Source organism: Heloderma suspectum, chromosome 3 (genome assembly GCF_057233095.1).
Source record: "Heloderma suspectum isolate Gila_16-S chromosome 3, 16-S_ref, whole genome shotgun sequence".
Classification (NCBI taxonomy): Eukaryota; Metazoa; Chordata; class Lepidosauria; order Squamata; family Helodermatidae; genus Heloderma; species Heloderma suspectum.
In genome coordinates this window covers 81,917,207-81,942,582 of record NC_139460.1, presented here as the reverse complement: position 1 = coordinate 81,942,582, position 25,376 = coordinate 81,917,207, and the positions used below count along the sequence as shown (strand labels likewise).

The 25,376-nt window shown below is 42.3% G+C and overlaps 1 protein-coding gene across 9 annotated transcripts in view; it reads left to right on the top strand.

Annotated features, from left to right (window-relative positions):
- The window catches only part of APP (amyloid beta precursor protein), a 191,234-nt gene that overhangs the window by 131,701 nt on the left and 34,157 nt on the right, over positions 1 to 25,376 (top strand). For 5 of the 9 annotated variants that reach the window (XM_084843557.1, XM_084843556.1, XM_084843561.1 and 2 more), the window contains exons 7-10: positions 159 to 326; positions 10,021 to 10,154; positions 15,444 to 15,518; positions 17,476 to 17,634. In XM_084843557.1, coding sequence (XP_084699683.1) covers positions 159 to 326; positions 10,021 to 10,154; positions 15,444 to 15,518; positions 17,476 to 17,634 — 536 coding nt within the window. The remainder of the gene's footprint in view (positions 1 to 158; positions 327 to 10,020; positions 10,155 to 15,443; positions 15,519 to 17,475; positions 17,635 to 25,376) is intronic. The other 4 variants (XM_084843562.1, XM_084843560.1, XM_084843563.1 and 1 more) reach the window with 1 other exon arrangement.

Below are 25,376 nucleotides of genomic sequence, written 5' to 3'. Positions count from 1 at the left end.
TACAAATTTTTATAGACACATCGTAGATGAACCACTTCCTTGGTTAACTCTTGGTTTCCCAGGGCTATGTATATAAATACAAATAAAGAGGATGTAGAATAGCATTGACAATTCCACTTTCACGCTAAATATAGTTCCTCCACATCTCCTATAATTAGAGGTGTGCTCTGAACAAGCTGAGACTGGTCCTTGCCGAGCAATGATCTCCCGCTGGTACTTTGATGTGACTGAAGGAAAATGTGCACCATTCTTTTACGGCGGATGTGGTGGAAACCGAAACAACTTTGACACAGAGGAATACTGCATGGCGGTCTGTGGCAGCGTCAGTAAGTGGACCTTTCCCGCCTGTGGCAGTCTCCCTCTCTCTTTTCTATCTTGTGCCACTCTGCCTCTGCTGTTTTTGTAGCAGTTTTTCCTGAATCCCCTGGCAATGGGCCTCTGCTACCACTAACCATGCCTCTGTCAGCTTCTCTAATTGCCCACGTCTTGTAGAGTGTGTTTGGCCATTAGTACGTTCCTCTCTCTCTCTCTCTCTCTCTCTCTTTCTTTCTATTCAAGCATGACAATTTGTAACTTCTTTCATCTGTTGTAGACACAAATTGTCTTGCAGCAAGGTAATGGAAATTGTGAGACAAGGCACTTAGGGCTAGAATCTCTATTAGAAGACTTGCTGCAGAAGTACATTTTTGCGCATTTCTATTTGTTCTCATCCATGTACAATGCATGATCAAATTGAAACAACTGACAAGCCTGTAAAATTGCCTTTGGTTGTTTTGTTTTGTTTGCTGTCCTCTGTTGGTAAAGCAGTAAACGTGTCAAAATGCTGGGGTGCACATACCCACCCTATAAGCAAAACTTTATTTTTCTTTGGAAAAGTTCTTGGTGCATGCACACACATTTATAAAATGTATTTATTAACCATTATTTCTTTTCAAAGGTGGGGATAGGGAAGGAGCATGATTTTCACATGCATGTACATCACGGTTGTATGTTTGATGGCTAGAAACCAAAATGTTGCATTAAGACATTACAATAAACCATAGTGTATTTTGACAGGAATGAGCCTACATGAGTCTTGAGCTTGTGTGTTTCCCCTCCCCTCTTCTCCAGCACAGTTGCAAGGAGGAGAGGGAAGCTTTCATTTCTATTTTTTGATTAACTACTTGAACCCTAAACTCTGGTTAACCTCAACTATGTTTTGTTTAAACATAGGTGAATATGTTCATAACTCATAATTTGAAGCTGACTTGTTTCAAACAAACCATAACTCACTTTAAGGGGGGTAGGGAGCACATGAGCCTAAGGCTTGTCTAGTTTCATTTCCATCATGATTAATCATGGTTTATCATGACATCTGAATGCAGTCAATGTGTGAAGAGGCTTCATTGGAAAGCATTATATATGAGGTAGGCTGACCATATTTCCTTGAGACAAAAACGGGATATTGGGATGACAAAAATGGGACGGGGTTATGTAATGTCCCACCGGAGAGTTCCGCTGTAATAAAAAAAAATAGCTAACAGCCTGTTGAACCGAAATATGAGTCTGAAAAGTCCGAATCAAACTGAATGTAGGGCAGAAAGAATCTCTGTGGGCGGAATGAGGGTAGAAATAACAGCAAGACTCACCCTCCTGGCTCCCACACGCTGAATGGGGCTTAGTGACCACCTCTTGAATTCCCCGCCACTGCAGACAAGCAAGGGGGCGTCGTCTGATCGTCGCTAGCTCAAGAAGCCTGGCCCACCTGATAAAGGAAATGGAACTTCCTCTTTCATCACACTAGTAGTTTTACTGCATGCATTCATTAGCATAGAGCCTTATGATAAACGCATTCAGTTTTTTACAAAAAATTAAAAACGAGACAAAATTGACATTTATATTAATTAAAACGACAGGACGGTCGGGAAATATGAAAAAAAACCTGTACTGTCCCGTTTAAAATGATATGTATGGTCAGCCTAATATGAGGTGATATGAAAAGTGCTATGCAGTGTGGTCTATTCATGCATGGAAATTGTTGTTTGATGTTACAGTCATCATGTATTTAACATGCACATATGAATCAACCCTTGGCTGGTTATTTAAGCCATGTATACAGATATGAAGATAAGTAGGATCTATGGTCAAGTGAAATGTGATGATTTAGTTGTGTGTATTTAATCTGCAGTCTTAGGCAGTAAATCTCATTAAACTCAGTGGGATTTTCTTTTGATGGATATTATATTCTGATGGATAATGTATTTTAAAAGTAAAAATAATAAAATAAGCATGTACATGCCCTGCTGGCTGCCCCCTGACTATAATTAATGATGATGATGATGGATGCTGTGGTGGGCTTGTTTGCCACTGTCCCTATCTAGGTTGCCACTCTAGGTTGTCACTTCGGAGCCCTCTGGCCTACTGGGCTTGGAATTCAGCCCTGAGGTCCAATCCTAGCTGCACCACTGATTTTGTCAGTCTGACCTGTCAAAAGTTGATCATGGAACTGTTCTAGCATCCATAATGATAAATAAAATAAAACAAGAGCGTTACTTATTCTTGTCTTTAGCCTGCGGCAAATGGGTTGGGGGGGGGGGGAAGGCCAGAACTGCCTACGTCTTGATTTAATGTGTTTTGGGAATCTGCTTATAAAAATAGGGCTTAAACAATGGTGTGAAGGGAAAGAGTTGCATCCAACATGGTCCCCCATCTCCTCCTCCAGTGTGGCTGTGAGAAGAAGTTCAAAAGCTTTTGCTTACATTTTTTATTAACTGAAGCTTGTTGTATTGTCCGAACCTGACAAGCTGTAGTTAATCTTTATTATGATTTATTCAAAATGAGATTACATCAAACCATGGGTTATGAAGCTGGCTTGTTTCAACAAACCATGGTTAAGATTAACCACAGTTTAGGTTATGCTAGATTTAGACAATATGCTAAATTTAAATTAATCTAAAATAGATGAAAGCTTTTGATCTCTTTGCAACTGTGCTAAAGAGGGAGCATAACTGTGCTATGATCCAAGATGTCCAGCTACGGTCTGTAAGAAATATCGACCAACATGAGCATTGACCATATCACCTCTTGTACACTGATTGAGTACTCCAGGAAATAAAGCCAGACTGCTCACTTGAGGGAAGGATATTAAAGGCAAAACTGAAGTACTTTGGCCACAACATGAGAAGACAGGATACCCTGGAGAAGATGCTGATGCTAGGGAAAGTGGAAGGCAAAAGGAAGAGGGGCCGACCAAGGGCAAGATGGATGGATGATATTCTGGAGGTGACGGACTCGACCTTGGGGGAGCTGGGGGTGGCGACAGCCGACAGGAAGCTCTGGTGTGGGCTGGTCCATGAAGTCATGAAGAGTCGGAAGCGACTGACCGAATAAACAACAACACACTGATTGAGAACAGTTAGGAATTGGCACTGCTTCTTGACCAAATTAATTCACATACTTGCTTTGATTACTGTTGGAAGTTCACATTTCATACTCCAAGGTGCAGTAAGAGGCCTCTGCAAACTTTGCTTTAAGAACAGGATGCTGATTGCAATGTGTTATGTCCTTTAGTTATGTCCCCTGAGAATCCAGCCAAGCCAGGCTCGGAGGTGTAGTTGTATTGGCACCATCCATTTCTGCAGAAATCAAGAAATGATTTAAAAGGAAGTGTTCCTTATCTCTAGTGCTCGGATGTTTTCCTCAAGTTGCCAGCAGAATGAAACGCCGCCTTTGAGATTTTGCCAGGTGTTGGTCTCATTAGTGAGTTGAGTGGATTAGCAATACCTTAAGAATTGTTGGCCTTAACTGTTTCACTGTTTGACTGCTGATAGTGGAATATCTAGGCAGTCTCCCTTTTTGATTTGAAATGGTTAGGTAGTTTCTAACATTTTTTTTTTTAAGTTGCAGTAACCACTGTTAGCTATGGTGTGACGTTTATGCGTAAGGGTGCGTGTTGGGTGGGGGGGTTATTGTTGTTGCTTTTTTTTACCCTGAAGTGGCTGCCGAGGCTATAAAGCTTTAAACATTCTATTTTATGAAGTTTTAGCATAATTAGTCAGCTTCATCATACGCATGTTTTAAGAGGTCCAGGACTCTAGATTTTGGATTTTAAGAACATAAGAAGAGCCAAGCAGGAGCAGACCAAGGGTCCATCTAGTCCATCATTCTGTTCACACGGTGGCCAACCAGATTTTGAAAACCTAGGCTCAAATTCAAGATCACGGGATTATCTTTGGAAGATACTAGCCCTGACTTTGTTACCCAAGAAAAAGGTACAGAACTGTAGAAAGCAAACAATACCTTGCAGTCTTATTTTGACGATTAAGCTCATAAAGCAGCTGAGTATTGTTTATCCCAGGGGAGCAGAACCTCTTTCAGCCCTAGGGATGAATTTCTTAGTGAAGCATCTGGCACCCACATTCCAGTAGTGGGCAGGGCTGAAGGCAAAAGGGGCAGGGCCAAAAAACAAAAATACCATCATATTTTAGCTAAAAGCTCCTACTGCCTGTAATTAAGTCTTGGGAGAGAAATTTCAGCCTTTTAGCATCGGGGAAAAATTGCACAAAAGCCAGGAAACCATCAAAGAATCGTTGGTTAGGAGGAAGCGATGGGGCCTTCTGGGAAACCCCTGGAATACTGGATTGGGATCCCCAGAAGGCCAGATTTGGCCCCTGGGCCTGAATTTCTGCACCCTTTGTTTATATGATGAAAATGGACTGTTTAACTATGGTAGTTTAAAGTAGTGTTTAACGGTGCTAAACCTTTCTTTGAGGCTTCAAGATTCTGCACCATTTAATTCTAGGTTGTGTACTTCTGCAGTGGGCCAATGCCACAGCAGCCAGCAGGGGCAGGACTGTGGACATGGAACAACTACATCCTTATGCTGCAATAATTCAGATGCCTGTCACTTTGAAGCTGCATATGGTGCATGAGCTGATATTGAATTCTGAATGCAGGTGACAAAAAATAATCAGACAAGCCCATTTACAATTAGCTAGGTACCGTGGCAAGACTGTGGATATATTATATTGGACACCCCTACTTTAAAATATTGTTCCATGGCTTTAAAATGCAATGTGTATTAAGGTTAAAATGTGGGACAGACATATGAACTGTTGAGGGTATGCCAGCAATTTAATCAAGCAAAAGCAGGTGGGTTAGAATTTCAGTGCTATCCATACTTTGGGGGGGGGGGGTTAGCTTTTAGATTGGCATAAGCAGCATTTCTATAGTGTGAATGTAATTTATTTTACTCTAGTTGGAAGGTGGACTTGAATATATTTGCAAATTAGATCTTGAGGTAATTTTTGCATAATCTCACCTTTCAAAACTAGCTGCAATCAATTTCACATAATAAGCAGATGATTTGTATTTAACCTGTTGTATCTTTGTTTTACCCCTAGCACATATCCCAAATTAGATTTTATTTAACACCTCAGTGCTAAGTAAGATGCAGTATTAATTCTAGTGTACTTTTTCTGGTGGTTGAAGGGTCAAGAGCACCTAGAATGCCAGCACATGCTCTGTATGCCAAAGAAGGCCCCATCCATCGCTTAATACCTGTTAGGATGGGCAGAGTATATATGTATATAAAATAAATAACAAACAGATTGCCTTAAAGTTGGCCAGCGTTTTCTTGTTTTCTGGGTTCTTTTTTTGGCAGGCTTTTGGAAGGTTCTCGTTGGCATTCCAATTACTATTGATATTTGCTTAAAAGAGTTCGCCATTTGTTGGAATAGAAGAAGGACATTTGCGGCGTATTCATGATGGCCAATGTCCCAAGTATTGATTAGACTCCTACTGTTTCAGTTTTTGTCACATGTTTTGACACTAGCTAAATTAGGAACCTGCTGCTAATTGTTTCAGGGCTTGGCAAATACAAAAAAGGAAGAAATTGTATTGCTATTAGTGAGGTAAAGTTTCCCACACTGTGTCTTTCATAAAGGGATTTACCAGTCCCTTAAGTCAAGTTGATTAATGAGCTGCATTGTGTTATAAACTGTTACTTTGACACCTAATAAAGTGTCAAATAAAAATAAAAGTAGGATAAAAATAATAAAATAAAATAAAATAAAGTAGGAGAGGAAGCCCCTGGGTATTAACTGTCCAAATAAATTATCCTGTTTTTGTTATAAATATCAGTTTTAGCTACTATATGAGCACTACTAGATATATGGTGATGGCTACTTCGATTCAGCATGCCTGAGTGCAGTAAGCCACAAATAGAATTGTGGTGATCCTTGTGCTGACTACTTCTAGTCCGAATGACAGCCTGAGGGCTATTGAATTTCTAGCAGAGCAGAGTTTAATGCAGGAACTGTAGCGTAAAGCTTTGACACTAGTTGGTGCCTCTTCCTGGAGGTCCCCTCACCACGCACATGTATTTCAGTTTAGTGTTATAGCACCAAACTGAGCATGAGGGAAGCTCCCTATGGCAAAAGGGGAATTTGAGCACCAAAACAGATGCAATGGCAGCAGACTGGTTTGTTTAAAGTAGAGATGGTGAGCCCCAGGCCTGTGCAGCAAATCTGGCCTGCCAGCCCCCTGGGTTCCCCAGATGGCCATTCCCCCCCTCCCCTGGCCCCACCCCCTTTATCCCAACTGCCAATCTTTTGGTGATTTCCTGGCAGTTACACGTTTTTTTTCCCCATTCTGAAAGGTTGAAATGCCTCTCCTAAGGCTTACTGGCAGTAAGCCTTAGGAGAGGTTACTTGCAGTAAGTTACTGGCAGTAAGAACTTCAAGCTACGATCCGCTGGTATTTTTGGAAGTTCTAGCCCCACCCTCTTTGTGTTTGGCCCTGCCCACCATTGGAATGCAGGCCCTGGGATCTTCTCTGAAATGAAATTCAACTCTCAGGCTGACAGAGGTTCCATGCCCATGACTGAAACCCAGCTTTGCCCAATCATATATAAAGTGTAGGCGCGGGTCTGCACTTGGAGCAGAAGGGGTACAGAAATGTTCGAGCAGGTGATGAACTATCTCCCATCTCCCAGCTGACTTTCCCACAGATGGTTTCCCACACAACCCACCCCCACCAGGTTTGGTCAACGTGACAAGTCACAGTTGCAGCTTAATATTCAAATCCCACCTGGCATGCACTGCAGCCCATTGTTTGGTCCCGAGAACTGCCCCATTGCCTTCGTATGCGGTGGTGGAGTATCTAGCCTCTGTTTTAAAAGCCAGAAAATGGCATGGGCACAGAGGGGCAAACATTATTTTACGGCTTTCACATGTACACATTGTTGAGTGCGCACCATTCTCATGCCACCAGTTGTCATTGCAACTGTAGTAATGTCTTTTATGGAGGGAGCTTACGTTTTCCCAGATACAAAATATTGCAATCCAAATGCTAACAAAATTCGATATCTTTCCAACAAATGTGCTTCTGCTTTGCCTTGCAGCGGGTGATGAGCGAGAACTGTGCATCTGTCTCTCATATAAAGGTCTAGTAGGGCCTTCAGAAGCATACTTTGTTCTTGCCTTGTTGAGAAATTAAAAGTATAAGCTGGACGTGCCTCAAACTGATCTGATTCACTTTGTGTGACATTCAGACATTCACTGTTGCTGGGCGCAGCTACAGGTTCTTATTTGTGTAATCCCACTGGCTCAATTAGAAGTGAGGCTAGCTGTTTGTCTTGCAGGAAACCCTGTAACCTTTTCATCAGTTGTTGCTGGAGACAACACCTGAGTCCTTCTTCTAGATTTAATAGTATCAACCAATACCATCCATGATTGTGGCAGTAGACAGCTGTTACTGTGCACTTTTCTGACAATTGCTGGTAGGCAATTAGAGTTGCATTTTCAAGTAAATTTGGGGTTTAAAAAAAAACAAACCCAAGTCATTTCATGTATCTTAAATATTTGGCACTGAAATATTTGGTTTTCTTTACCGAAATTGTCATCTAAAATAAAACTGTGATGCTGTATTCAAATCTATCTACTCACAGGACAGCACACTTGCACAATTTTGTATACATGTTATTCCTGTAAAGGTTTTCTCCCAAAATGTAATGTCTATATTATGATATGTTCTTGGTGGTTCATACCCCATACACTTGTAATGGCAGAAGTGCACAAGGGCTTAAGTTAAAATATTTAGTGAGCAATCCTACGGCCGCTAGTCAGCAGCTAGACGGCCATAGGATATGTGGTTTTCCGGGAACTGACCTTTCCCACACTTCCGCGCTGTCTCGCAGGCAGCGCTGAACAGCTCCATGCTCGGAAAAGGAGCGCGGAGTGGCCAAAACGGGGTGTTCCAGAGGGGCGTTCCAGGGCAGGGAAGGCAGAAATGCTGGTACGACACATCCTATGTGTTGTCCAGCAGCCTCCTCCCCCGGCTCCGCCTTCCCCATGGCAAGACAGACGAAATTGGCTGTCTAGCTGCAAATGCAGGGCAGGAGATATGCGGAGGGAACAATCCCCTCCATGCTTCTCCTGCCCTGCTTGGATAGGTGGTCGCCTCTGAGTTCGGAGGCGGCCACCTATCCCCATAGGATTGTGCCCTTAGTATCTTTATATTTGGAAAAGCCGTTGCTGATTGATTGTCAATTGCACTTCATTTTCACTCCTTACATTTGGAAAATTTACTGTCTGACATTTCTGAAAATTAGAAATGCTACGAAAGGAATTAAAATGTATTTTACAAAAGAAGTTTAGATAAACAGTTAAATAAAGGGAATAAAATTCAAGGCAACACACTTTAAGTGTGCACATTTCAATTTCATTTTTTAAGGGTGCAATCCTATGTGTGTTTAGACAGACAAAAGTCCTACAACTCCCATGCTGGCTGGGGAATGCTGGGGGTTGTAGGACTTTTTTCTGTCTAAGCATGCATACAGTTGTACCCTAAATCTGCTTTTTAGTTTTTTGCCTGTAATTTAGGGAAGGAAAGAACCTGTTTTGCATCCTGAAGATCCCAGGTTCAGTCCCTCCAGTTAAAAGGATCAGGTACTAGGTGATTTTGAAGACCGCACCTGTGAAGCCCCCATGCTCTCAGCATTCAGGAAGGTGGTCAAGACATATTTTTTTAACTTGGCTTTGTAAATTCTTATAGTTTTTACTGGTTTTGTGTGAAGATGCCTTTTATGTTTTGATTTTTTTTGTAAATGCCTTTGGCCAGACTCAGAAAGGTGGTATAGAAATACAACACATAAATAAACCCTGGAAGTCAGAGTGGAGTAGGCAACACTGAGACAGATGAAGGAGTCGTTTAACCAAATATAAGGCTGCTTCCCGTGTTAGAATTCCACTTAAAATTGAGACAAAGGTTAAGCAGACCCAAGATTATTAGCAAGGAAATGTTTGGACAATTAGGAACTGCCAATTTAGATCACTACCACAAAGCAGAAGTACATGACCCTTTTCTGGCAGTCAGAGGTTTATAGAACAGTGTAGCTCAAAGCATAATCCCTTGCTTTATTTAAAAAAAAAAAGACACTATTCCTTACTCCCAGAGAAATAGATCGAAACGATGTGTATTCTACCTCATTGTCTACCTTTTATTGTCTGACATGACAGTAAAAATGCTTGGGTGTTCTGCTGATCAGTCAGAAAATGTCAGTTTTTTCAAAAAAATGTATTGTTGGAAACCACGTGTATAGGGAAATGGTATCACACAGGATTGCAAGGTAGTCTCCTAGGGCTGCAGGTGTATGGTCCAGGAGTTAAATTGCATTTAGAGATGCTTTTAAAATATGTGCAGATGTGGTGCTGCACATGTTTGCTTTTCAAAACAAAGCATGCAGTTTTAAAATCTTTGCCTTCTCTCATAGTTTATATATTTTAGTAGACCAGAATAACTTCAATCTTTGCATGCTTTCTTATTTTATAATGTGGGCAAAATCTTTATCTGTGCACATTTTATTCTGCAATGCAGAAAAATCTTTTCTTTGTGAGACTTCCTCTCTGTATAGATATATAATACTTCTAGTAGGCAGTTGCTTTGAATGGCTACACCGTATTGGAAATGCACAGATGCTTCTGTGTTTCACTTGTAAGTAAACCTTTGCCTCTTTTATTTTTCGTAAATCCCCATCCCTAGTTCCCACCACAGCTGCCAGCACTCCTGATGCTGTTGACAAATACTTGGAGACACCTGGTGATGAGAATGAGCATTCCCATTTCCAAAAAGCAAAAGAGAGACTTGAAGCTAAGCACCGTGAAAGGATGTCTCAGGTGAGCTGCAAATTGGTCTTTGAAACTGATCTTCTAATTGGAGCTTGATATCTTCTCTTCCCCCCACCGCCCCCGCCCCCGGGTCAGAAAATTGATGAATTTCTTTGCTTGCTTAATTTTTCCCACAGGGTTTTTTTTTTCTGTGACAATAGTTGTGTTTGCTCATAACACTAAATTATAGTTTAGTGTGATCAGCATGAGCCTTGGGTTCACATGCTTCCTCTTCTTTGGTGTGGCTGCAAGGAGGAGATCAGAAGTTTTTGTCAATTCATCTGAACTGAATTGTTGTGGTTAGTGTTAACTGTAGTTTAGCCAGGATAAGAAATCACAGTTTGAAGTTGGCTTGCTTCCCTAAACCAAGGGTTTCTTTAAACCAGGGGTGGTCAACTTGCGGCCCATGGGCCGGAGGTGTACCCTCAGCCTTTAGTACATCCCTCACTGCTCCCTGCTGCCTTGCTGTCGAAATTTGGTGGTGGTGTGGCAGCAACGCAATCAGCGATTTGCTGTTGAATTTTGGAGACACAAGGGAGGCTGAAAAGGAACAGATTTACCTTTAAAATAAGCTAAATGTGGCACCTTTTAGCCTCTATTGTGTTTCACCACTGAAAGTTGGTGGCAAACTGCTTTGCTGCTGCACAACCAAATTTCAGCAGCATGAATGTGGCCCTCAGGCAAGTCCAAGGGGTGGAAATTGGCCCTGGACCGTTCAAAGTTGCTTGCCCCTGCCCTAACCCATAGTTAATGCTAACCCCCATTTGTCTGGATTTTTTGGATGTAATGAACAACTATGGTTAATTGAAAATTGAAGCAAAATCTTAGATCTCCTTTCAGCTACACCAGAGGAGAATGGGGAGGGCATGTAAGCCTGGGCTTGTACACATAATGCTAAATTATAATTTAATAAAGCACGCAAACTGTGCCATTATATAGCTCTTTAAGGGCTCAATCCTAACTAGATAGATGGCCGCCTCTGAACTCGGAGGCAACCACCTATCCAAAGCAAGACAGGAGAGGCATGGGGGATGGGGATCGTCCCCTCCACACCTCTCCTGCCTTGCTGTTTTTCGCTAGACAGCTGTTTTCGACTGTCTAGTGGTGGGGGGCCTAACTGGGAAAGGAAGCTGCCATACGACACTTTGGATATGTCATACGCACAGCTCCCCTCTCCCCGCCCCGGAACGCTTCCCGGAACACCCCTTTGCAGTCGCTCTGCGCTCTTCTTACAAGCACAGAGGACGGGGCGTCTCCGTGCTGCCTCCGAGGCAGTGTGGATGAGGGGGGAGGTCGGTTCCTGGAAAAGAGCATATCCTATGGCCCTCTAGACAGTGTCTAGTGGCCATAGGATTGCTCCCTCCGTGACCTGCAAGTGCTCATAGTGGGAAAAGTGATCCTTGTTATGATACAGAAGTGAGCATTTTAACTTGATGCATCATCCTTTTGGATAAGGCTGTGCATTACCAAAAAAAGCCAGGTTACCACCCAAAATGTTTACCACCCAAAATATCCTGTTTCTTAATATTATTACAATGTACTTTTCCCTATCCCAACATAGAAATATTTTAAATAAATCTAATAAATTAAATAATAAATTAAATACATAATATATATTATATATTATAATAATATATAATAAATTATAAATAAATTATAAACATGATTAATAATACTGCTTATTATTGCAGATTGCTACATAGTGGGATAATTTTGGTTTCTCTCTACCCATAATACCCCATTTCTTTTGTTAATCTATGAAATCCTGTTCAGTGTTACAGTCATTTTCTCATGTATCATCTTAAGTGTAGAATCATTTGAAGATTTGAGAAGAGAGTGAGGTGGGCTGGCCCATTCCAGACATTGCTGAACCATGTCACCAATACATACACATGACAAAGACTCAGATAAACTCCAGTACACATTAAAACTAAGATCACTGAAGGGTTTGCATCAACATATTCAGCAGCCATGAGAAGGGTCCCCACACATGCACTGACATAGGTGTTTTTTTTCTCCCTCATGCAACAAGAGATTGCTCCTCTTTGTATTCAATGCTTTTAAATCTTTGTGGGGAGCATTAGGTTTTAAAATAGGAGTAGGCAGTCTGGTGGCTTCCAGTTGGACAACAACTCCCATCAGCCCAGCCAGTATGGCAACAGTCTGAGATTATGGGGATTGTGGTCCAAAATATCTGGAGGTTGCCTACCCCTGTTTTAAAACAATGTTCTTGTTAAACATCACATTAAAACTCCATCCTACACATTGACTTCACATATCAATTTCTTAGGGCTGATTCCAGACTAAGTTCAGTTACCCTTAGGTCCCACTGAAATCAGTGGAACTAGTGGATCATGATATTTATTCATTCATTCCTATATGTCCCAATAGCCAAAGCTCTCTGGGTGGTTCACAGAAATTAAAAGCACAAAATGCAGCATAAAACAGTACAAAATATTAAAGCTTAAAACCACAAGATAACAGTACAACCGGAATAAAACCTAGCAGCAATTGTTGTTGCTGTTGTTCAGTCATTCAGTCATGTCCGACTCTTCGTGACCCTATGGACCATAGCACGCCAGGCCTTCCTGTCCTCCGCTCTCTCCCGGAGTGATGCTATCTAGCCATCTCATCCTCTGCCATCCCCTTCTCCTTTTGCCTTCAATCTTTCCCAACATCAGGGTCTTTTCCAGGGAGTTTTCTCTTCGCATTAGGTGGCCAAAATATTTGTGCTTCAGCATGTGTCCTTCCAATGAGCAGTCAGGGTTGATTTCCTTTAGGATGGACTGATTTGACCTCCTTGCAGTCCAGGGGACTCGTAAGAGTCTTCTCCAGCACCACAGTTGGAAAGCATTGATTCTTCGGCGCTCAGCCTTCCTTATAGTCCAGCTCTCACAGCCATGCATTGCTACTGGGAAAACCATAGCTTTGATTATACGGACCTTTGTCAGCAAGGTGATGTCTCTGCTTCTTACCATGCTGTCTCGGTTTAAAATACAGATATAAAACACCAAAGCTAAAAGACTAGGAAGCTAAAATTCTGGGAGAATAAAAAGTCCCATGGATTTCAGTGGGAGAAAAATGGAACTAACTTGGTCTGGACATAGCTCTTAACCGTTTTATTTACCACTTCTCTACTTTGTACCTTCTTCTAATTGATCTAATACAAATTCCTCCCAGACAACCTATCTTTCTGCTCTGAAGGAAACAGCTTCTTCTCAGGACTGGTTCTGCAGTTGCCATAGCACAGAGTTGGGGGAACCACTGTCAGCCTGATGGCTGAATTCAGTTTCAGAGAAGCTCTTGGAGCGCTAGGCTGGGTGGGCCTGAAGGCCAAGAGGGTGGGGCCAAAAATACAACAAATCCCAGCATGTTGTAGCTTAAAGCTCTTACTGCCAGTAACTAAGCTTATAGGGAGACTTTTAGAATGGCGGGGGGGACTGCATAAAATCCAGGAAACCATTGGCAGTTTGGTGAAAGGGGATGGGCTGAGGGGAAAGGGGCATGGCCATGTGAGGAACCCCAGAAGGCCGGATTGGGACCCAAGGAGGGTTGATTTGGCACCCAGGCCTGAGGTTCCCCACCCTTGCTGTGGAGGGACAGTTAGAAGATCTCCAGGCCCTCTGCAGCCGTGCCACAAGACTGGCTTAGGCTAGATCTAACCTACTGCTTTATAGCTATTGAAGTGCACTGATAACTGTTGGGGCACATTACACATTCGATATATCGCTTTTTTAGTGTTATTTCCTGCTTCTTATTCCACATTATCCAATATACCACAACAAATGTCATTGTCTGTTCTACGAGGTAGAAATGCGCAAGAGGTATACGTATAGCATTACCATGATGGGATCATAATGAAATGACACAAGGTGTAGATTTGGCCTTAGTTTTACAGCATTCGTCATATAATTTGTACAGGCAAATTATTATGTTTGCTTGTAGAAACAATATTTTGAGAATTGCCATGTTGTTGACATTTGTCATACGCCTTTTCTCTTCTATAAATTTTCTGAAGTAGTAGTATCTGAATAACTCTAAAACCTGTTGCATATAACATCTACACTGAATAAAACCCAGTCCTTTTAAAGTATAATGGGAGTAGTGTGATTGCAATTTGTCTTAATAGTGGAGGATCCTTTTGGTTACTCCCTCTTCCTTTTCCCAGTTCACCTCCCTCCTACAAACCTCCCCGCCCCCAAACTGCTATTGTATCATTCTGTGTGTCCTGAATTCTGAGGACTGCTTGACTTTGAAATGGCTGGCTTCTTTAAATCTCAACCCAGAAGTTGTCATTTTCCTGGCATGAAACAGCCAAGTCTTTGCAGTACCATAAATACGTATGGCTATGATAGCTTTGTGTTTTCATTGAGAGAATAACTTTATAAGCACTTAAGGGACAACTTCATGGTCCTCGGGCAGCCCTTCTTTGATGAATGCACATCTTCCTAGTCATTTTTCTTCTTGTTACTGTCATTTCTGGGGGTGAGGGTACATAGATGGAAGTACTCATACTTTTTCTAAGCCTGTGACCTTCAGAAAAGAGATTGCTTTTTTTCTCTCACGCTCCCGGTATATATGGACAGTGTCTGGCAAAAGAGGATGAATTTTTTCTGGCCAGTTAGTATAAATAGACCATTCAGATTTTACTTCTGACAAAAACATAGCCTTCTAAAATAACAGCTTGGGCCCATGTCTTATTTTAAAGATAATCTTGCTGTTCAAGTTCTTCAAGCTATTTATCATCCCTGTGCTGGAGTTGAACTCTGGGCCTCCAAATTTACATCTGCTCAGAACAGCCATGTGAGCTATCATTTTATCATCTCAGCTTCTTCATCCATAAAGGTTTAGGGAGATAAGGGACCGTAAAAAGTTGCTCCAGCTAAATACAGCCTTATCTTTGGCAATAAAGCTTGTTTCTGCAATGTATGTTAACTAAGTGCCTTTGACTTTTTAACAAACCCAAAGAAGCATTGTTTGGAGGATTGTGCTCAAAGCAACAGGCCTGCAGTTATAGAAGCAAAACTGTTTGGGTATGTGTGTCACAGTTCATACTAAAATTCATTAGTGTAATTCCTTTATTAGGCCAACTCAGAGGTCACCAAAAATGTGCATGGTATCGAAATCTTCAGATCTCTTCATCAGACAAGATGTTACAGAAAGCAGGTTGGCTTGAGATAGGGGGAATTTACAAAATGAGTGGGGTCTAATTGACCCCCACAGCATTTTAAACCTAAAACAACATATTGGGCTGTTAACATAATAAAATGTGCTCATTTTCTGCTTACATCTGGACAGGTCATGAGGGAATGGGAGGAGGCAGAACACAAAGCAAAGAATTTGCCAAAAGCTGATAAAAAGGCTGTCATCCAGGTAATTGCTCTATACCAATTGCTTAATTGCTCTATACCAATTGAGATTGTGAACTTAAAATAAATCTGTGGTACAACTGGGTTGTTGTTTTTAATTTTCAGCATTCTGAAGCAGTATTACTGTTAGCATATGTTATGCCTACATCACCAAGATAAGTGAATAACAGACAAACATGATCGCATCAGCAGCTTACCAGACCACTGCATGTCTGTCCCAGTATTTAGTAGAGGTTTCTGATTGCCTTGATTGGTCTTTTGCATCGTTCCCCTTATTCCTAATGCAGTGTCTTAACAGGGTTCACATCACTGCTGAAGACTTAACCTGGGTTCTTGAAAGAGTCTTACCAAATTATACATAAATCTCCACTCGGCCATGAAGCTCACTGGGTGACCCTGGGTCAGTCAATATCTCTCAGTCTAACCTACTTCACAGGGTTGTTGTGAGGATAAAAGGGGAAGGAAAACCTTGAGCTGCAGGCACTTTAAACTCCTTGGAGGAAAGGCAGAATATAAATGAAATGTAAAAGCCAATTACAGAGTTCCTTTTTTTACAGTCTAATATCACCAAGATATGAACCTTGATCCAAAGCACATGTTATTTTTTTTAATACTCTGTAGTAAGCACAGAGGCCTCACTCCAGATCAGGACTCTAGCTTGTGGGATGGAGGGTCTCTCACACTCCCTCATCCCAGAGTTGTGTCTCTGCAATTTATATTGCCAAATAGTGACCCATAAAGCAGATGGAACACTGTTTGGCAATATATATTGCAGGTGTGTGCCTAAAGCCACCCTCCCCCCTGCTAGGGTCCTGATCCGGATTGAGTCCCCTGTACTTACTCTAGAGTAAAAAATTAAGACATAGCTGGTAGCTCCATTGTTAAAGTAAACTGTGCTTTGGCCATTTACTTTCTGTAATCCTGTGCTGAGCCAGTAATGTGTTCTTAGTCCCATATATCTTTAGTCAAGCAGTCGCATCACATTACCCAGTATCTCTAGTGTGTGTGTGTGGGGGGGGGGGGCATGGTGTAGTGCTTGAGGTTTGCAAATGTAGGAGCTTGTTCTATTCCGAGTTGGGAACGGTCCCTCAACATGATGTGGAATCTGTCCCCTTAGATGTGTACAGCTGACTTAACCCTCTTCATATGTCATCAGTACTGCCACCAGCCCTTGTGTGACAGAGAAGGAGGTGGCAGGTGCCACACTTCCACCTCTTCCACATGATGCAAAAAGCATGAGGCAGGACTTCCATGTTGACACTCAATCAGGCTAAGGCCCCAATTTGTGCAATTCGGCCCTCCTTTTCGTTTGAGGAAGAGGAATAACACGTGAAGGGCCTCCACGCAGTCCTCACTGACAGGGTTGCATGTTCTGGCTCATACATTCTTTGAATGGCTTGGGGGAGGGGAGAGCTCACCACTGGGTGTGCAGAGTTGTGCGACTTAGGGTGTCACTGAGTGCAGAAAGGTAGTGCCTGAGAGGTCTTCTGTATTTATTGGGACCCTTATTCTGTTATTAAAAGTAATACATTTTCAGGTCAGATGGAAACACTTAAAAAAAGAAAAGAAAATATAAGATATATAAGGTATTCAGATACTCTGTGTATTTTATCTTAAGCTCTGTCAAGAATACGTTTTCTTTCCTCAGTTATATACATTCAAATGATTTTTTTTTTAATGTTGATGAAGATCCAAGTATAAACTGTAATCTTCACGACTGGCTCATGTCACCTTTAGACACAATCTCAAGAGTCAGCAGAAAAGTCGCTTCCTGCCATGATTTTTTAAAGGTGCTTAGGAAAGATTGGCAGCATATAGTAAAAATTCAGAAAATGCTAACTTCCCTGAAGATAACCAAGACATTTTAAAAATGGCTCATTTTATGTTTTAGAATAAACTGCATTGGCATCTGCTAGTTTAATTTTCTCTTGCTTACTGGTGATATTTGCGGTTTTCAACAGCATTTCCAAGAGAAGGTGGAATCCTTGGAGCAGGAAGCTGCAAACGAGAGACAACAGCTAGTAGAGACTCACATGGCACGAGTGGAAGCCATGCTCAATGACCGTCGCCGTGTTGCTCTGGAAAACTACATCACAGCCCTGCAGGCTGTTCCTCCCAAAGTAAGCAGAATCAAGAATGGAATAAGCAGAAATGTGGAGCCCCATCCTCCGCATGTTTACTTGGAAGTAAGTCCCAGTGGGATTTACTCTGAGGTCAGCAGATCCATGCACATCTGCTTGAGCATAAGTCCCGTGGAACTCACTGAGACTAGTACAGTACAGAAATGTTTTAGGAAGGAGGTGACTTGAAGTGGCATTATCGTTATTTGTAACTCCTTTTCCTCCCCACCACAATTAACTTCCCACCACCCAAGCTGATAATAGCTGCTGGAGGGATACTCCCATTGGTACTAATGGGAGAGCCCCTCCTGGGCCAATCACAACCTTGAGGGGAGGGGGATTTTCATCAGGACTGTGGGACATTAAAAACCTCCAGGTGTTTGTTTGTTTGTTTGTTTGTTTGTTAAATAAGCCAAACTAAGAGATGACTTTACCGCCTACAGTGTCACAAAAGAAATATTTATTTATTTTATGTCCCGCCCCTTTCACAAAGAGCGCAGCGCTCTTAACAACCTGTATAAAACATTATATTTCCACATAGTCAACATAAAAACCATGACACATGAGCTGCAATTAATTGGAGGTTTGCCAAAAGTGAGGATTTTGCTATAGAGAGGCAAGAACCTGGATATTTTCAAAAGCGTTCTGCATCTTTTGAAGATGTACTAGTTTACATATCAAAGGAGAAAAAGAAATCTCTCCTGTGTGAGTTATATGAACTCAGGTAGATATTATGGGGAAAATATCACTGTGTTATTTGGGCCACAGTCCTATGACTTACGCCCCCGATGCTCATAAGCCTCTGAACTTGGAGGCTTCTGAGCATCCAATGCAGAGAGGGAGGAGTGGCGGAGGCAATGATCGCCTACCTGCTCCTCCCGTACTGCATTTTTGCTAGATGGGCTTTTTTGCCCATCTAGCTGGGGTGTATCAGAGGAGGAGAGAAGGAGGTGCAGAGGTCTTGGGATAGCTCATACCCTGCCCTCTCCAGTCTTCTCTCCCCACCCACTCGAACACCCCATTTACCTCCTCTCCAAGGTCGAGTTCCTGACCTCGGAGAGGCAGCTGGCTTGGTTCTTTCTCGCTGGCAGCATGGGGGAGTGGAGTGGAGCACAGATTCCTGGATCCAAGGTCAGACCACTGTCTCTAACCTCAGATCCAGGAATCTAAAGTTTCCTATGGACCCCCAGACACTGTCTAGGGCCATAGGATTGCTCCCTCTGAGTGTGCTCAAGAGAAAATTAAGATGCTTAGTATAATGATCTTGTTTTTCGGTGCTGAAGAGTTTGAGGTGATACTGACAAGTAATTTGACAGTCTCCAGATTTAATAAATTAGGGTAATTGTCAGTCTTGGCAGGTAAATAACTCCAAGCATGTAGACAAGGAACATCACAACTGTAAATGGTAACAGTAAATACTGTCTTCTGACAGAGGCAAATATGATGAGTGAAAATAATATTTAGTCTTTTTTTTTATTTCTTGGCAACACAGAAAAATATTTTACAGATCTCAGACATCCCCTGCTGGTTTCTATGAGTAATGCTTTCCTCTTTCAGTTGTGTAGTTCACCCCACACCCACACTCACACACTTACTCACACCTTGTCAGAGGTAGTGACAAATAGATGACATATCTGGAATACAGAAAGTTTTTAGTGCTGATAAATATTAAAACACAAAGTTCATCCAGTTATTATATATGCTGCATCTTTAATCCTTGCCATAGGCTGATCCATAGAGCAAGAGATCCAAAATAGTTTATTTTATTTTAAAGTATTTCTGCCTTGTAACAACATGGTCACTGTCATCAGATTATAAAAAATAAAATTACGTTAACAATAGTTAATGTATTTCAGTAATTACATTCAAATTCCACCTTCCTTCTATCATGGAACACAAAGTGGGGGTACATACAGTACATTCCCAGCCTGTCTCCCATCCAGGCACTGATGTTAATTTGAATGAGCTTCAGCAAGGTTGCTCCATTATGTGCCTTTAGATATCTTGTGGTGGATCAGCTTCGGGTGATATTTAGAGCTTTCAGGCTTTTAAAACTACACAGAATAGAAGGGCAGAATAGAAAGGCAGATGATAGGGTTGTTAGTAATATATGTTATTATATCAGGTAAGAAAGTCGTTGATTTCAAAGGACAGTATTTTGTATAAAAAGTTGGTCTCGTGTACCTTTGCAACAGTGATATAAACCCAGATGGGGCAACGTAGAATGCTAATGTGAAGGAGATCCAAACGTTTTAGTATCTACAAATGCTTGCATCAATAGTAACCTTGCTCTTTCTGTATCTGGGTATCTCTCTGCCTGAAGGGAATGTTCTGAGAAACTGTACTCTAAACTTAAACCAGCAATACTTGGTCCAGCAAAGGTACTACACTGCCTGTTTTTCATCCAATCTGGATTGGGACCCTAGTGTGTGAGGGGGCAGGGGTGCAACAGGGCTTTATATTGCAAAATAATAATCCTTTTGCTTTAGTGGATCACTGTCATGCAATATAAATTTCGGGCACAGAGCCCTGATTTGGGATAGGACCACAGAGGGGAAGAGGAAGAAGTTAAAGCACTCCTACACCACACCCACACAGTAGGGTTCCCAATCCAGATTGGGGCCTCTGCACTTACTGTAGAGTAAAAAAAGGGGGGGACAGTGTCCTTAAAATAATGTCTGCTTTGACCCCACATTTAAGGCAGATATGGCCACTAAGTTTGTCCTTTGAGGAATAGTTGCATTGTCCCAAACATAATTGAGATTTGAATGTCGGTCACTTCTGAATCATGTATTTTTACTGTGCCCATGACATTCTTGTTTTGGTTACAACAACCTCTTTTGACTTCTAATCAGAGTTTAACACTATTTATACCTTTTGGTGCTGGTGATCCAAATGACCGTGGTTCATGTTTTCAGTCATCTAACAATGGTAACGCTTCTTGAAAGCGGGAAGCTCGAGTCATCTTTGTAATAATGGGGAAAGAATTACCGTAGCCTTCTGTGCAACTGACAGATATCAGGTTTTGGGGAGATGGTGACCTTGTCTTCCAAATCCTTATTCTAATGTTAATACCACCAGTGCAATGTGTGGAGTAATAATTAATGTACGTTGCGCTAAGCTCTTTTCAGCTGGCTTTTTATGAGTGTTTATAGGGCAGCCTCAGCCTCATTTGGAGCCACCGTAGTGCACTGTAGTACCTTTTAAAAAGTTTAATTGTATCTTATGGGGTGAAGCCACACCATAAATAGCCCATGTGTCACAGAGAAGGGCAAAACATGAGAGAGATGAGAAGATGGGGAAAATGGTGAGAAGGTGGGGAAAGAGAAATTAGAGTGAAGGTGAGGAGTGGGGACGGGGGAGAGAGAATGTGAGTTTCTGCCATTGCTGCTTGGTTGGATTGTGTATATTGGAATTTATGGGTACAATGCAATATACGTCCTACTTAGAGTAGACCCATTGAAATGCATGAAATTTAAGTTAGTCATGATTAATGTATGTCCCATTTATTTCAATGGGTCTACTTTAAGTAGGACTTAGGTTGTATTTTACCCTACCAGCCAAATTGTTGGCCGCAAGCTGCTAGTCTCTTAGGTTGTACTTTTAAAAAAAAAATAATAATTTGACTGTTCAGCTGTTTATGTGAGCAAGATTCAGCAAGCAGATTTGTTTTAGGAGATTACAAGTGGGACCTGCTACTAAAGGCGCAATCCTGTGCATGTTTAGACAGGAAAAAAAAATCTCCTACAGCTCCCAGCATGCTCCAGCCAGTATCGCTGGCTGGGGCATGCTGCGAATTGTAGGAGTATTTTCTGTCTAAACATGCATAGGATTTTGCCCTAAAAGTTGTAGTGTGGAGTTCTCTCATTTACTTGTCAGCCTTGTGCTCCCCCTTGATACTCCATTAATTCCTCTTCTCACACAGTTTTCCCCCCACCACCAGTCAGTCAGTCAGTCAGTCAGCATTTAATGGGCATTGAGCATGCTCAGTCCTCATTGGACTATTTGGGGGTGGTTCCCTCCCCCAAGCTCTTTTTAAAGATTTTTGTACTTCTGCAGATCTTGGGGTTCCCCCAAGCCTGGTGATACCTTCCTCTTGTCCATAGGTGGTGCCATTTCAGTTGTGAAAGCAACTGCACTCATGTAGAAACACTGAAAATAGAGAGGCTGATTATTGATTGATTGATTGATTGATTGCATTTATACCCCACTTTTTTTCCTCTTGCAAGGAACCCAAGGCGGCTTACGTTATCCTCCTCCTCTCCATTTTATCCTCACAACAACAACCCTGTGAGGTGGGTTGGGCTGAGAGTCTGTGACTGGCCCAAAGCCACCCAGTGAGCTTCCATGGCCGAGTGGGGACTAGAACCCGGATCTCCCAGCTCCTAGTCCAGCACTCTTGCCACTACATCACACTGGCTCTCAGATTGTTGTTGAGTTCTTTTTCTATGAGCATGGCTACTTATAGTACCTGAATTTGTTGTTTTACATCTTTGGATTTTAAAAAAACTTTCTCAACAAGGCCCACAAAATTATCCTAGAAACAACAACAACAACAATCCAATGTGCAGCTTGCCTTCCTCTTTCCTTAAGCTGCATTCTGTAGGGCTAGAAACTAGCCCTTCTAAGAAATACATTCCTTAGTAATGAAGGCAGCAGAATATGATTCCTGTCGTACTCAAGTGCATGAAGTGCATCACTAAATAAACCTTGTGGAATGGAAATTAAGTTGCTTTTTCGTGCAGAACTTCCTGTGCCATCTTAAATCTTTTGAATTTCTAATTACGCACCTAATCTGGCTATACATAAGCACAGTCAGTTCTGTTTTCTACCAGTGGGAGACATTAGTGCAGTTTTAGAGCTTATACAATTACTCAAACAAAAAATCTTTTAACAACATACTTCACGGAAACACTTCTGCTTTGACAGAACTACAGTTGTCCTTTGTTTTAAAGAAATTGCATGCAGCCATAGCTTGTAGCATTGCACTGTGAACTAGGGCTGTGCGGGGACCCCCTGACCCACTCCGGAGGCTGACTGGAAGCTTCCGAATTGGCCCCAACCCGCCTCAGATTGACTGAGAGCTGGGCCAACCCACTTCAGCCTTCGGATCCAAAGCACAATTTGGACAGCCGAAGCGCCCTCCCCCCCATGCCCATCCCCCACCCCCACCCAGCTGCACGAGCTCCCTGTTCCTCCTTACCTGGACCTGTGGGGAGAAGTTGCCACCATCTTGCAGGGAGTCGCCATTTTCTTTTAAATGGCAACTCTTCTTCTTCCAGTAAGTAAATGGTGCGTAGATTGTGGCCGTAAAGGGGCCATCTACGCAATATTGCAGGCGTAAATGGCCACGGTGACTCCTTCCAAGACAGCGACAGCTGTGGGTGCTCCCCACAGGTCTAGGTAAAGAGCAGGGGGCTCGCACAACTGGGGGCGTGGTTGCCCAAATCAGGCCGAAGCGGCCCAAAGTGCTTCAAGAGCAGTCCAACCCACTTCAGGGTGCTTTGGGGCACTTCCAACCTGCTCCGGAACTGGACTGAATCACCCCGATCCACTTCAGGATTTGGGGTTTGGACCGAAGCGGTGCACAACCCTATTGTGAACTAACCTAGAAAATAAAACTCGGGTTGCTTCCAGACAGAGGGCTCCCAACATTCCCCAGTTACTGCTTTTCCAGAAGCTACAAGTGGAATTGTAATTGACTTTCTCTACTATCCAAGATGTTGCACTTCTTTTCTGAGTATATCCCACTGTGTTCCCTCTACGCTAGTGGGCGTAAAATAGCTATATGGGTGGGGAATGTGAATGTCCAATTCAGTGGAGCAGCAAATATTTAACCATTTCCCTCCCACCAATCTTTTTTTTTTTTTTAATCGCTTAAGAAAATGCTTGCTTCAGTATTCTAAAGCTCTGCCACATGTGCGATTTGTGTTAAATTCCCATGGGGGAGGGAATTAGGTGTTGTGAGGAGGTATACAGTCTTATCCATGCAAAAAAAGGAAACAAACAACCTTCAACAACACCCTTTCCCAGCGGAGCTGCCTGGCACCCAACACGTTGAGCTGGTCTGCATGTAATGTCAAGCCACCATGGGTGAATTTCCCTGCTGTTTTGCATTTTGGAAACTTGAACGGCAGCAAGAGCACTCCGTGGTTTGTTACATGCAAACACGATGAGGGTGGGTTGTTGGGGTGGTCAACAAGCAAGCCGCAACCCTAAAACATGCCATGGGCTCTGGGTGGCTTGTTAACAACCTCAACAACCCACCTTCACTTTGTTTGCTTGTTTTACTTACATCGGAAAGCACATCTTGAGTGAATTGTCATGATTCATGAGGCCAGGAAACTAGCACGACGGAATATGTGCATTTTTCTTCCGGTACTCATTTTGAGACTAAAGGTGGGGCTGCAACAGAAAAAGAAAACTACCTACCACGTTGGAATGTTAAATAAACAGTGCCTCAGACATCTGAAAGGGAAAGGTTGTGGTCCATCTCTGCTTGCTGATGGGATTTGGAAGTTAAGGTCATAATTGCCATAATTGGTGGCAATACGAAGGTTATTAGCCAAGCTTAAGTTGAGACAAAGTCTCCATACACCACCAGAGGTGATTGGATAGTTTACGGTTTTATTTTTAAGGTGTTAAGGCAGAGTTTTAAAAATGTCTGTAAGTTGATCCCGTGCTTGTTCAACTATGACATTATTCCATAAACTTGAACACAAAAGGGAGCTGCAAATGAGTCATCTTTAGAATCTCTAGCTTTTAATGACCTCTTTCAAAGAATCATCCTACTATCGTGCTTACTTTATACCCTAGCTAATAAATTAAACAGTTGTTACCGTTCAGGTCATAGCTTGTTTCCTTTTAAAAAGCTTTTGCTAATTGTTCCACACTTTTGTAATTACAAGGGCTAGAAGGCCGTCTCACTTCATTATCCCCCTCTCTAACTCCTTGAGTGTGATTTAGGCTTAGCATGCAAATGCGTGTTGTTTTTTAAACCATCTAATTCATTTAGCGCTGAGAAACCGTACTACCTACCATATGATTCTTTCTCATATGTGTTTTTAGAGCTTCTCTCATTGTAAACATATCCAGCATGTACAGTTGCCTTCTCCAACCTGGTGTCCTCCAGATGTTTTGGACTTCAGCTGCCATCAGTCTCAGGCAGGATGGCCACTGGTCAGGAATCCTGTGAGTTGTCATTGAAAACATCTGGAGGGCACCAGGTTGGGGAAGCCTGAGGTATAGGCAACCATCTTTAGTTGTCTCAGGAGAGTATTTCAAGGCCATTCATATGGTTATAAAGGTACTCCTAACATCTGTTACAGGGCCGCGGTGGCTTAGTGGTTAAGACGCTGAACTGCAGACTGGAAGGTTGGCAGGACAGCAGAGACCCAAGTGCCGCGTGACGGAGTGAGCTCCCGTCTTCAGTCCCAGCTCCTGCCAACCTAGCAGTTCGAAAGCAAGAAATTGCAAGTAGATAAATAGGTACTGCTTCGGCGGGAAAGGTAACAGCGTTCCATGCACCTTGGTGTTCAGTCATGCCGGCCACATGACCACGGAAGCATCTTCGGACAGCGCTGGTTCTTCGGCTTAGAAATGGAGATGAGCACCACACCCTAGAGTTGGACACGACTGGTTGGGGACACCTTTACCTTTTTTTTAACATCTGTTACATTTTTGATCAGGTACAGGAGATAAAAATACCTGGCAGATTCCATGAAGATTTATCTAATGTATGG